This window comes from Xiphophorus hellerii, chromosome 22, assembly GCF_003331165.1.
Source record: "Xiphophorus hellerii strain 12219 chromosome 22, Xiphophorus_hellerii-4.1, whole genome shotgun sequence".
Lineage (NCBI taxonomy): Eukaryota > Metazoa > Chordata > Actinopteri > Cyprinodontiformes > Poeciliidae > Xiphophorus > Xiphophorus hellerii.
Genome location: NC_045693.1, coordinates 5,591,047 through 5,604,051, shown reverse-complemented (window position 1 = coordinate 5,604,051; position 13,005 = coordinate 5,591,047). Strand labels below are relative to the sequence as shown.

General features: G+C 40.0%; 1 protein-coding gene across 2 annotated transcripts in view; it reads left to right on the top strand.

Annotated features, from left to right (window-relative positions):
• Window positions 1–13,005, top strand: part of inpp5a (inositol polyphosphate-5-phosphatase A) — a 170,930-nt gene that overhangs the window by 83,478 nt on the left and 74,447 nt on the right. For both annotated transcript variants that reach the window (XM_032552962.1, XM_032552961.1), the window contains exons 5-6: window positions 7,275–7,338; window positions 10,766–10,869. In XM_032552962.1, the coding sequence (XP_032408853.1) occupies window positions 7,275–7,338; window positions 10,766–10,869 (168 nt within the window). The remainder of the gene's footprint in view (window positions 1–7,274; window positions 7,339–10,765; window positions 10,870–13,005) is intronic.

Below are 13,005 nucleotides of genomic sequence, written 5' to 3'. Positions count from 1 at the left end.
GAGCCCCTGGTACCCCTTCCCGCCCCCCAGAGACGAGCGTCTCTCCAGGCCCCTGACGGATGCCTCCATCACTCGGGCCACTTTCAAATCACAGGAAGTGACAGAAGAAGTTTTAATGAGAGTTTTGTCTGTGTATCCAGTCAGGCCTACCCGGCAGCCGATGAATAATAGACACTGTGGCTCAATACTCTGAATACTCAATCAATGGCACTGCAAAGGGGGGGTGGGAGGGGGATTGGCAAACACATATGGCAGTTTGGGATGGCTGCTGGGCTCTGGAGTGGCAAAAAATACTAACGCTTCTCCATCTGTATCTCTGGACTGGAAGAAAAGAGCAAGCCATCTATTTATGCTGCACACTTTAGTGCCGTGGTGTTTTTCTGGCTGGGATGACAAACAGGCTGTTTGTGCAGAGAGGCTCCTGTGAAGGTGCTGTTTGGGACCCAGATCCTGCATATCAATAGGGGCTTCAGCAGAGCTTTGGATTCTCCACATCAGAAATATGTGGCATATGATTAATTTAGATGAATATTTATCTCTGATGACCTTTGTGGATATTATGAATCTATTAATCAGCGCTGATTGAACTTTCTGACATAACATTTGTTATGGTGGCAGAATGGTGGTAGCATGAGCGGCATTTAGGGTGCATTCACACCAGCCCCGTTTAGTCCGCTTTAGTCGAACTCTAGTTTGTTTGCCTAGAAAGTCCAGTTTGCAAAGCAGGAAGTTTACTTCCAAACACACTCAAATCATCATTCTTCTAGCACTATGCTTGACAATTGTTATGTTTGGTCTTCTCCAGAAGTGGTACAGACCAAAATCGTTTTCTTTTTAGACAGAAAAGACTTTCTCCTTCAACCCTTCCAGACACACTTCAGTCTTTTTCTAATTGTTTTGTCATTAACTTAAACATTTATCATGCTGAGTAGAATCTGAGACAACTCTTGAGTTGTTGCATTTTCTCAAAGCATTTCATGGTCTGAGCTTTGGATAAATTTAACGGGACAGCCACTCTACTGTTTTGCACCCTTCAACCAATGTTTCTGTGATGTCAGTACCTGTATTTTCATTAACCATAGAATTGCACAAATTGATATTACCAACATAAATTTGCCTAATGAAAACATGTCAATTTAAAAAAAAAAAAAAAAAAAAAAACTCTTGTTTTTGCGGTAGGTTGGGGTGTTTTTTTTTTGGACTTATCAAAATTTCGCAGAACTCCAATGGAAACTTTTTTTCCCCAACACACAAGTCACGTGATCAAAAGCCAGATATTACTACTGGGAAAAACGACAAAGACGATGACAGGAAGGACGATGATGGTTTGTTCTTGTTTTTTTCGGACAACCATTGTACAGCTGTGTGTCATTTGATTGTATCGAATCCACAGCTCCTCTGTAAAATCGGCGACTACATTTTCCCCAAAATGCCACACAGGTAGCCTCTCCAATGCCTGAATAAGACACCAACTTCTCTGATTGCTGATAGATGAGTGCTAGCATCATGTCTGAATTATGAGCATATTTCATGTAACTGTTTACATCCGTCACTGCCATGATTTTTAAAAACCTATCTTGTGAACAAGTTTACTCATGTGTGATTTTATTTGCATTTCTTATTAAATGGAAACATTGCAATTGCAAAATTGTGTTTTTTTGACATTAGAAGATTAAAGCCAAAGATTTTTGCGCATTTGTAATGGAAACATTACAAATGTGCATCTACTGATGACGTCTTTCTGCCGAAACTGCCAACTCCTATTTTTATAGAGATGACCTCACTGATAGTTGTTACTTTGCCTGTTAAATCCAAGACACTTTCCCGCTTTAAACCTTTTTGGACCCTCACCATCAAACCCACTAAGACTGAGCATCTGCAGGGGCGGCAGAGCATTACCCTCTGAAGTCTCACGGTGACACCGCCATGACACCGGAGTGTGTCGGCCCCCGTGGGACTGACCACTCTTCCCTGAGCGCAGATTGGAGGCGAGACCTTGAGGAAAAATTATTACTTTTATGTTTGCTTTATGGCTCATTTTTCACATTAAACGCAGAAAATCTATGCGGGGGTCACAGAACATCTGCTTCTCCCTGCTGGCCCGCGGCGCTTTTTGCAACCTCTGGTATTGATGAAACATTCAGCGGAGCAAAGTATGCGGGCTATGTACTGCTGCTTTCAACTCTCTATTTTCCACCAGCAAGTCTATTGGGACTTGTTCAGCTCGTATCTGCTGGGCTTTTGGAAATGTCAGCCACACACACGCCCACACACGCACACGCACACACAAAGAGAGTAGTGCACAAAGCCAGGCCTGTGTCAGTGTGTCCTTATCTGTGAGCCGACATGACTTGTGATAAGAGATAGCATTGCCAGAACAGGTCATAAAATCCCAGCTTTTATGGCTCGGTTATTGTCTTTCTGTCTACAATTATAGCGATTACTCATTTCCCCTCACCTGCTCCCCCCGCGGCCCTCACAGCGCACTTAATAGACTGCATTTTACTAATGGAAAATTAAGTAGGCGCCTTGGCAGTGAGGTTTATAAATATGTAAAATAATCTTTTAATTATTTCAAGTGAATCTGGCAGCTAATCAATAAAGAGGGACGTGACAAACATACGTTTGACACGGGCCATTGTAAAGTCACTGGTAAGAGATAAGCACAGCCTGTCAGCGCAGTCCGGCCCTAATGAATATTTTGAGGCTGTCATGTGAGGAGAGAAATGGATTAATTGTGGCCCCTGCTAATATAATGGCTCCTTCATGAAGAGTGCAGGAGAGAGGAAGAGGAGCAGGAGGAGGAGGAAGGAGCGCGGTGGCTGCTGGGTTCAGAACCCCAGCGTCAAATGAATATTTATGAGGGTTGGGGTTAAGTAGATTTTTGCGATTACACGGGTAGCCACTTAGGCACGGCTGTTTATCATTTGTTTGATAATTGATTTAGCCGGTGTCATATTAATTTTGTTTATAGTCGTCTGATCTGGATCTCCTGCAGAAGCTCCACCTTCCTCTGAAATCTACACATTGAGGATTTTTAATTTTAAAAATGCTTTAGGAAAAACCTTGTTAGATTTTCTATTTTGCGATAATTTTGATCTTTGTATTGTTTACAATAAAATAGAAAAATTTAACATTTTAATGACAGTAAAACACAGAATTGACAGTTATTTTATTGAAGACTTCAGCCATTACTTACATGTAGATAAAGTCTGTTTCTGGTTGTACCAAGGTTGAAAAAGGCCCAAAGCTGCTGAAATTCTTAGAAATAGCATTCCTATGGTTCAAATGCCGAGAGTTTTCTCTTGCTGCGTCATAGAGTACTGCTCCTCCCCCACCTGTTGCTGTGCACTCCTGGACAGCTTTAATGTATTATATACTTATGTATTTAAATACTGTTGGGATTTTCCAAAATGCATTTTCTCCAAAGGCATTTTAAAGAAGCAACAATGAAAGGAAAAATTTCATATGGCCCAGAAGAGTAGATTTTCATCAAACCGAAACCTTCTAGATTAATTTTACATATTTCCTAGACAGTTTTAAAAATATTTTTTGACATTGAAGAAAAGAAAAGGATAATTTTTCATTGATAAAGGTGTACATTAAGATGTAAACAGATATTCTATAAATTATAATGTGAAAAAAAGCTCCAAAGTTTACTGAGATTATAAAGTTGGTCATTTTTCAACAAACAAATGCCAGAAGTTATTGGTAAACTAATTAAATCAGAATGATCTCTGAAGTCCTGCAGCATGTCTGGATCGAGTTTGGACTCGGTTCAGGAAAAGAGTCCAGATCTTCCACTTCCACTCAGCAAAATGTCCAGATGTGGATGTTATTTTATTTACAACTTTAATCTTAGAGAACTTTTGGCATTTTGTATCTCAAATGTCTGACTTTGGAATTCCAGACAATATCTTAGTTTTAATATTAATAAATTTATGTCTTTACTCTGGAAAATTATCTTCTTTTTCCTTGCAAATTTCCAACATTTCGACATCACAGAAAATGAAAATGCATATTTTCATTTTGCAGTGGAATCATGCAAAATGAATGTACTTTTTTTTTTTTTAGGGTTTTTTGATAGAAATTCAAACCTTCCTTTATTTATTTTTTTATTTTTTGATTCACAATAACTCTAATATTCTGTCGTATAAAACAGACCATAGAAATGCTAAATCTTTTCACAAAAACTTTAACAATCATACATTTTTAAATTATTATTTTAACCGCAATATGTCCTAATTTTTTTCAGCAGTGGGAAAAACTGTTTCTTTTCAACCTGAAATTAAAAGCAGTTACATCATGTTATCTTTTTTCCTGTAAATGTCATGTCTGTGGACTTTTTTCAAGGTTAGCAATATATCATGAGAGTCTCCTACATGTGAAGTCCATCCATTTTCTGTCGATCAACTGTGCGTGGACCCGTCAGATAAATTGCAGAGTGCAGTTTAATTTGTTATTTAAAAAGATATGCACCTTTTGTCTCTTTATTTTTGCTTCACCAACCTCTGAAAAATTCCCATAAACAACAGCACTTAGCACGGTGCCACCTCCTTGACAAATGGCACCCGTCTCCCTCCCTGCCTGTGTTTTCCTATTTATCTCCCAGTCTGGTTTTGGCACCTTTAAGGTGAAAGACAACATAAAGAGAAGCAAGCACAAATAAAGCTCAGCAGCCGCCTTCCTGGAAGCCGCTCTCTGAAGTTTTGACCTTGAGTCTCGCCTTCCTTCATCACAGCTGGGAAGAGGGAATGACGAAGGGAAAGGGGAGGGTGGGTGGCGCGGCGGAGGTTCGGGTCACCAGCCGCAGTTCTCATCAATTAAATGCACGACGATGTTTTGTGTCGGCTGAACTTATATGTCAAGGAGATGGGCAGGACCTCATGTTTGTGCTTTTGACAAATCAGCAAATGTTTAATCTCAAGATGTGCCGGCGAACATAAATAATGCAGAGGAACGCTGTCCCCCGCGTAGGAAAAGACGAGAAAAGATAAAATCCTGCCTCATACCGCCTGAGTTTTTTCCTTTAGCTCTTCTCCCCTTATCATACACTCTGCCTTACGAAAGTAGTCACGCCTTTTGGACCATTTCTGATTTTTGTTATGCTACAAACCTAAGTTCTTTGGATTGTATGCAACAGACAATATGGCTGAAAAACGTATCATGATTGAAGAAGTCAGTATTGATCATTTTTGATTAGTGTTTGTTTCAAATATCTGAAATATTGCCAAACTGCCACAGTTTTCACTCCACGCCATTGTTTTTTTTATTTTTAAGTAGATATGAAGCAGAGTGGAGGAGCCTTAAACTGGATCCTAGTTCAGTCAGTAGTCTATATTTTAGTTCCAACTAGTCCGAACCAGAAGTTATCCACACCACCGAACCGCCATCTTGGCAACACAAAGCACAGATGAACCATGACTTCAAGACCAACAGGAAGAAAGTATGTGAGAAAAAAAAGCTTAAGGCTTTATAGTTGTTTATAAGTTAAATAGGAACGAGGCAAGAGCTAGCTGTAAGCCTGCGGCTTGTTTATTGTTGCCATTTCAACTCCATAGCAACTGCCATGTCAGTTAGTTATGAAAACCTACCAAGATGGCTGCCAGATACAAAGGATCCCAGAAGTGTGATGTCAGATGAGGACTACGTATTGAATATTGTTGTTATTGACCACATCTCTAATTCAATACAGAAAGTAGTGTGTAATTGTGAAATGAAAGATAAATTGCACATCATTTTCAAATGTTTCAGCATCTGTTTGTAGCGTTCTTCAGTCGATACTGTGTGGAACCACATTTTGCTGCAAACATCTTCATATTAGATCGAGAACATCTTTGAGCATCAGCTTTGAAGTCTTGCCACTAAATCTAATTTGGATTTAGATCTGTGCTTTGACTAGACCGTTCTAATTAGGTATGCACCAATAAATTGACCCGAATTTCCTTAATTTTGGGACATTGGCGATCGGCGGATACATGCGAAGCATCTGCAACTGCTGTGAGAGAGAATAACTGAGTTTTTCTTTAAAAAAAATAATAGTCATCAGAATTGAATTAATCAAGCTCATTTTGATTTATCATTTGATTAATTGCTTATTGCAACAGGCTTATCTCTATACCTTTTCAATATCAGGACTGATATAGATGTTAATATTAGACTGGTGCATCTCTACTCTGAATTTTTTTTTTTTTATTCACCAACATTTTCATATTTGCATCTAACTTAGTTGTTTGTGTCCTCTGTTCTGTTTTTATTTTGTTGGATCAGCTCTTTCCAGTAGAACTGACTCACCAGCCTTCGCCTCAGTGTTTGCTCGGGGGTGTTGGTGGTGGCTGGGAGGGGGACAGAGACTTATCCTGAGCCAAAGGTCTGCTATCTCAAAGACACAGGGGATTGAGCTTGAGCTTAGCCTCCATTTGCCCTAAATGTAAAGAGGCCAACAGAAAGCAGTGTAGTGGAGTGTGAACCGCATCAAATCCCCCCCATTGCCGCTTTCCCACTTCTTCCCACAGACTTTGATTGGCTCGTCCACCGACTGGGAAAGTTTCCTGATTGTTCGGAGGCAAAATTAAGATTTTAAGCCTATTGAAGTTGATCTTTGCTCATTGAAAAGTCCATCTGAATGTGTGCTCTGAAAGGGTAAATTGTTGCATTGGAGGAGTTCAGAAAAAAGGCGAAGTGTACTGTACTGGGAGGACGCTGCACCTGTCGCTGTGCAGCTGATGGTGTGTAGTGGTTCTGGTGGAGTGGGTCTGTCCGGCCGCGTTGCCATCCTTATGAAGTCAGTCGTTTAATTAGAGAGACAGGCTGAAGGTTTTAAACGCACCATGAAGAGCGGCAGCTGTTTTAAACGTTTTAAACTTGAGCTAATTAATCACAATAATGTAGAGCAACGGCTGCTATGGTAACGGCATTGCTGATGTCTTTTCAACCTGACATCGTGTTGGACCTGAACGAGCTGCGGCAACATCCATCCATCCATCCATCCATCCGTTCACTCACTCACTCACTCACTCACTCACTCACTCACTCACTCACTCACTCACTCACTCACTCACTCACTCACTCACTCACTCACTCACTCACTCACTCACTCACTCACTCACTGCCTGCTTTTGAAGGCTCCATGTTTATGTTCTGATCATTAAATAAAGATTTGTTCTGAATTCCTACTGATGTTTTTGTATTTATTCTAAATGTTTCAGTCAGTCCTTTAATTCGTTCTCTGCAGTATCAACCATCTAACATGGTTTTCTCTTCTCTCTCTGCAGGCTCTTGGAAGTTTCTACTTTATCCACGATTCTCTGAAAAACGTCTCTGAGTTTGATTTCGAAGGTGAGACCCCCCGTCCCACCCTACACACACACACACACACACCCCTCCAACACACACCACAGATACATCACCAATCCCTAGAAATGAATCCTCGTGTCGATCCCATTTACTGGCTATTCTTGCTTCCATCAGAACCAGTCAGCTAAGATTGGCTCTTCAGATAATACGGAGGCAGCAGGACCAGATGGTAATGCTTATTAATATTAGGATTTAATTCATACAGTTTCGGGGCTGCCGGTAATGGCGTTCTACAAGTTATTGGACAGTTACAGCGGTCTCATCAGCCCGCCGTGTCAGAGGGCCTCGGGGTCCGGCGACCGCGCTAATTAAAGAAAGGATATAGATGTGGAGGCGCCTCACTTCCTATTAGACACCAGATCAGCTTTAGCACCAGTGAAGGACAGGGCGGCGGTGTGGGGGAGGGGACACACACATCTACAGGCAGTCAAAGAACTTCAGTCAGAAATGTTATATTTTGATCATTTTCTGCAGTGGAATTAAAATGTTCAGAACCATAAATGTTAAAATAATAACCATTTTACTCTCTAATTTAACTCATATCTGGGTTTGCCTGTACTCTGTCTTTTGTTTTGTGTATATTTGTTTCCTTGTAGTTGTGAAAAATGTCCCTTAGGAAAAGACAAACAAATTCTGATTAAAAGTAACATTAAATTATTTTTCAACTAGGTAAAATACGTTATGGGCTGGCTTTTGCTTCCTGTAAAGTTTCATTGCAAGATGGAATGCAACGCAACAATTACACCTTCCTAATATTTGTAAGTGCTATACATATATAAAAACATGTTTTAACAGCAATCAACTACCAATAAATTCTCATACATTGTCCATTTAATCCTGAGAAAACACTTAAATGAAGGTTATAAAAATAGCACTTATCTACCTCATTGTGTTTTTTACATGTTTTTGAGTGTTCAAACCATCGTGTGTTACAATAAAATCACAAAATAGAAAAATCTAAACAAAAAAAAAAACAAAACACTCATCTGATTGCATGAGCTTGTGCTTTTGGATTGAGTTGTCACATTGTGTTTGCTTGTAGTCTGTCTGCATCCCAGAAAAGTCTTTCTGAGTGACAGGATGTTTTGTCCACTCAGATTGTGACAACACGTCTTTTCCACAACCCTAAAGTCAGATTTGGTTCTGAACACTGGCTGGACCATTCCAAAAAAAATTCATCTTCTCAGGGCGTGCTGTGGTGGCGCAGGGGGTTAGCACACCCCACGTTTGGAGGCCTTAGTCCTCGACACGGACGTCGTGGGTTCGACTCCCGGTCCCACCGACCTTTGCCACATGTCTTCCCCCCTCTCCTCGCCCTCTTTCCTGTCTGCCTACTGTCGCAAAAAATACGAGCCACTAGCTCCGCAAAAACTCTTCGGAGAAAAAAATGGAAAAAAAATAATTCTTCTCCTGTTGACGTCAATATTTTATTGGATTTATATTTAGCATCGTTTTGTTCCTGAAAAATGAAAGTTTGACTTGGGATCAAATTTGGCTTTGGGTTGAGACGTTGCAGGTTTAGACAATTGTTCCCTCTGGTTTTGGATGCTGTGCAGCTGGAAGAATTTTTGAAATTACATTTCTACTTTTGGATAACTGACCTGATGCGTAACGTTGGCAACAAAGTATTGTTTTTATATTTGGGAGCAGTTGATTAGCTCAAATAATACCTAAACTACGACCCCAAATCACAGAGGAGTTGAAACGCAGGCTTCCTGGATGCAGAGCCCAGAGAAAAGGGGGAAGTCTTGGCCAGAAAGAGACTTAAAGTGAAGCAGCAAAAGCAAATAAAGGTGGATTAGCAGTACTGGTGTCAAGCAGAACATGTTACTGTTTAATATCGAATTGCCCGAATATTGAGCTGTTAGCATTTCATGACATTAATGAGACTGTCATACGCCAAAAGACTTCAGTCAGAGGTTCCTTCAGTTTAGTTGGAACACTGACTGCTACAGGAGATTCTTTGGATCCACAGCATCACCAACCACAACCTTTCTTTGAAGATGCTTGGATGAAATGAGTTATTACATTTGATTTCCATTTGGGGTAAACAAAGTATTTTTCAATTGGATGACCTAATTTTGTTCACAAACTAATAATCAATCCAAACTTTCATTACCCAACATTCTGTGCCATTCATCCATTCATCACATGCTACAGCTATTCTACCATCTTGTGATACTGACATGTAATTTTGGTGTTACTTATTGAGAGAATCTGCATTTCTGAGAAAAATCTACGAGTAGCAATCTCATGTTCATCTTCAAGGTTATACTCCACAACCCAAAAGCCAATGGTTTGCGATGAATCTCGATGAATCTTGTAAAATATTGCAGTGAACATTTAGCTCATCTTTGCCGTGGCTCACTCAATGTTCCTGGCAGCATAAGATCATCTGTTTTAGTTACACCCCAGGTTGGAACCATGAAATCCGGCTTGTCACATTTTTTAAAGCATGAATGTGACATCAAGTGTTCACCATTTGCCGCCCGGGTTCTGCGCTCACCTGCGTCGAGGTTCCACCTGTTATCTTCCTCAAAATAAGATCAGAAAACAACACTCAAATAAGAGTTTTGATGTTTGTGTGTCGATTCAGAATTGTTTGTATCGGCAACACATCAAAAATTTATTTTAGGCACCCACTACTAATTTCTGAATGTTTTCAGTGTCTATTTGGTATTCAAATATTTATATATAAATATAAATATAGAGCGATTTAAGTCTGTAGAATTATATTAGAGCAGCTTAACTTTATTTCAGGTTAATTAAATTCTCTCTATTCTGTGGCAGGTGTGAGCTCTGATTGCTGAAATTGAATTGAAAGGTTGATTTAGGGTTTGAACACTTATGCAACCAGGTTAATGCTCCTCTTTGTGTTTCTTTTCCGTCCTTGTTGAATTTTACAAGATTTGTCTCATGATATGCGGAAAAAAGCTCCAAATTGACGACATTCTTTACATCATGTAAACACAACATTTTAGCCTTTGTATGTGATGTTCATTCTTAAAAAAATTGTTTTGTTTTTCTTGATTTAAGAGAATCCATGTTTTAATTTTGTCTTCATATTATGAGATCAATACAGCTATTTTATTACATATATCACCACTTATTAAACTGCTTATCTTTCATTCACAGACATTAAATATTATATTCACATTAAAACAAACGCTGTATTCTTGTAGCTGCTCCTCATTTTAATTCTCTTCCTGAAGTTCTTCAGTCTCACCAGCAGGTGGTGCAGTTGCCACTTCAGCAGCCTGAGCAGTTAGAAGATTCAGACTCACTCATATTAACCCATCTGTTTTTTGTGACATTTCTCTCTTTTTTTTTCTTTTTTCTCCTTCTCTTCTTCCTCCTTCTGTCCTTCTCCGTCTCACCTCTTCCTCCTCCTCCTCTTCTTCCTCTTCAGCCGGCATGTTTCAGAAGGTGACCGGGAAGGAAATCCGCACAATAAGGCAGCAGAAGTCACCCATGGTGCAGAAGGAGAAGTTCCCAGCGGACTTCTTTCCACAGGTGGGAAGAAATAAAGTTCAGAAACACAAGAATACTTTTTTTAACTAAATATTTTTTTTGTTTTTCCTTCAAAAAAAAGAGTTAGATCTTTCATATGTATGCTCAGTTTTAACATGAATTACACCTAAAAAGAAAAAGGTCCTGGTTGCTTCCCGCTGATCGCTCCGCTGTGTTCGGTTTTCCTGTCAGACGGTGAGCCGCACGCACAGTGCCGCAGTGCTGATGTAGTAATAAAGAGTACGGCGGCCCTCGTGTCATCCCTGCGCTCCCTGCTCATCCGTCAACCATGCTCCGACGGTCGCCTCCGCGAATATATGCAAAACAGATGGATACGGCCCCTTCACACACTTCCCCTCAATTTTCGTCTCTTTCACACACTTTCGGACCCCAACAAACACTCATATACACCCCCACACACGCGCGTGCTTCCCCACTACTTCCTTGTACATCCTAGAGATCCATAGAAGCAGCTTCAGGATCTCCTGATCTAAAAACAATTAATGAGTGAAAACATTAAAGACGAAGGCCCAAAAACAGCGTGAGAAGGATGAGTGGGAGTGCGGTGGTGTGTGTGTGTGTGGGGCAAGCAGATGAGAAAAGTTTTGGCCCGTGATAGATGTCTCTTCCCCAGCCTGCGTATGAATCTGGGATGATGCTCCAGAGAGCACCACTCCACATAATGTTAGCCCATTTAAAAAGAGCAGATTTGTGTAGTCTATCAGGGTCGCAGAGTATTTTCCCCCTCCCTCTCTTTCTCCCTCCTCCTGCGACCCCTCCGTAGTGAGAAATTGGTTGTTATCATAGATCACAGATACTGCTCAAACCTCTTATGAAAGATGAATTAATTTCACTAATGCTTTAATGCAAAGCTCTCATGAGGGAGGCAGACTGGTGATAACCCCTGCCTCGTCCCCGCTTCCTCCACTGCTGATTTATGCCCTCTTTTAGTAGATGAAACTGCCTAGATTTGCCATCCATCTGCAGCTTTGAGGAATCCCATTACTCCAGAGGAGGGGTGCACGGGGAGGGCTGTTGGATCGGAGGGGACGCCGTGCGGAGTCCGAAACGGATCGTTTTAGTTTTGGGGCTCACACAGCTTGAGATCTGTGGAGAAACTTTGGTGACAAATGTTAAAGGAGGAGCTAATTTCCACCTTCAAATGGTTCATCTGATGACGATTACAGAGTGACGAATCAGGTGTCCATGTCTTACCTTTGCAAGAAAACATTACAAGTCTGTCACAATACCTCAGATGAGTGGGAATCATTTTCAACAGTCTATTATCATCAGCTGTGTTTCAATTACAAATGTGCACAAAACTTTGTCAATATTCTGCTAATGTCAAAAAACACAATTTTGCATTTTCCATTTTTCCAATAACTAAGAAATACAATTACAATCACACACAAATAAGTTTGTTCACGCGATAAGTCATTAAAAATGCCCTGTCATCATTCTTCTATCACTTCCTGTCGTCTTCTTCATCTTTTCCACCAGAAGTAGCATCCAGTTACAACAACTGCTCTTTAGATCTCTGTGAAAAGGAGCAAACATCCTTCCAGCTGCACAGCATCTAAAATAAAGGAGTAATAGGAGAATCACTGTCTAAAGAAGTAATGCCTCAGCCAAAAAAAAGGTGTTTGCCAAATAACAACTAACATAACCAAGCAAAAGAAAAGTAACAATTATTTCTATTCCTCAAAAAAGACTCAAAAAACTGCTGATTGTTATTTTTATTGTTGTATGTTATGGGGTTGATGATCCATTCAGTTCATCATAACGTCTGCATCAGATGTTACCAATATTTTAGAATTTGTTTTATTTTTTCAAGATTGTTCAAAATTGCAGTTCTGGTTTGATTTGTTCATTTATTAAAGATTTTAAGCTGTTTCATTTTTAAGGTGTTCCTAATGCCAATATAGCACTAGAAGGACTCAGAGTAGTCTTTTCACAAAGGTTTCATGAATTATAAATAAATGGTGCTTTAAAGAATCTCTGTGTTCAGTAAAATGATTCAGTTCAGATTAACTTCTTCAGTTTTTATGTGTTTTGAACCAAAGAGAAAGAAATTGAGATCTGTCTCTTTAAAACCTCTTTAAGGAGTGGTGATGATCCACACACATCCTCAAACAAAGC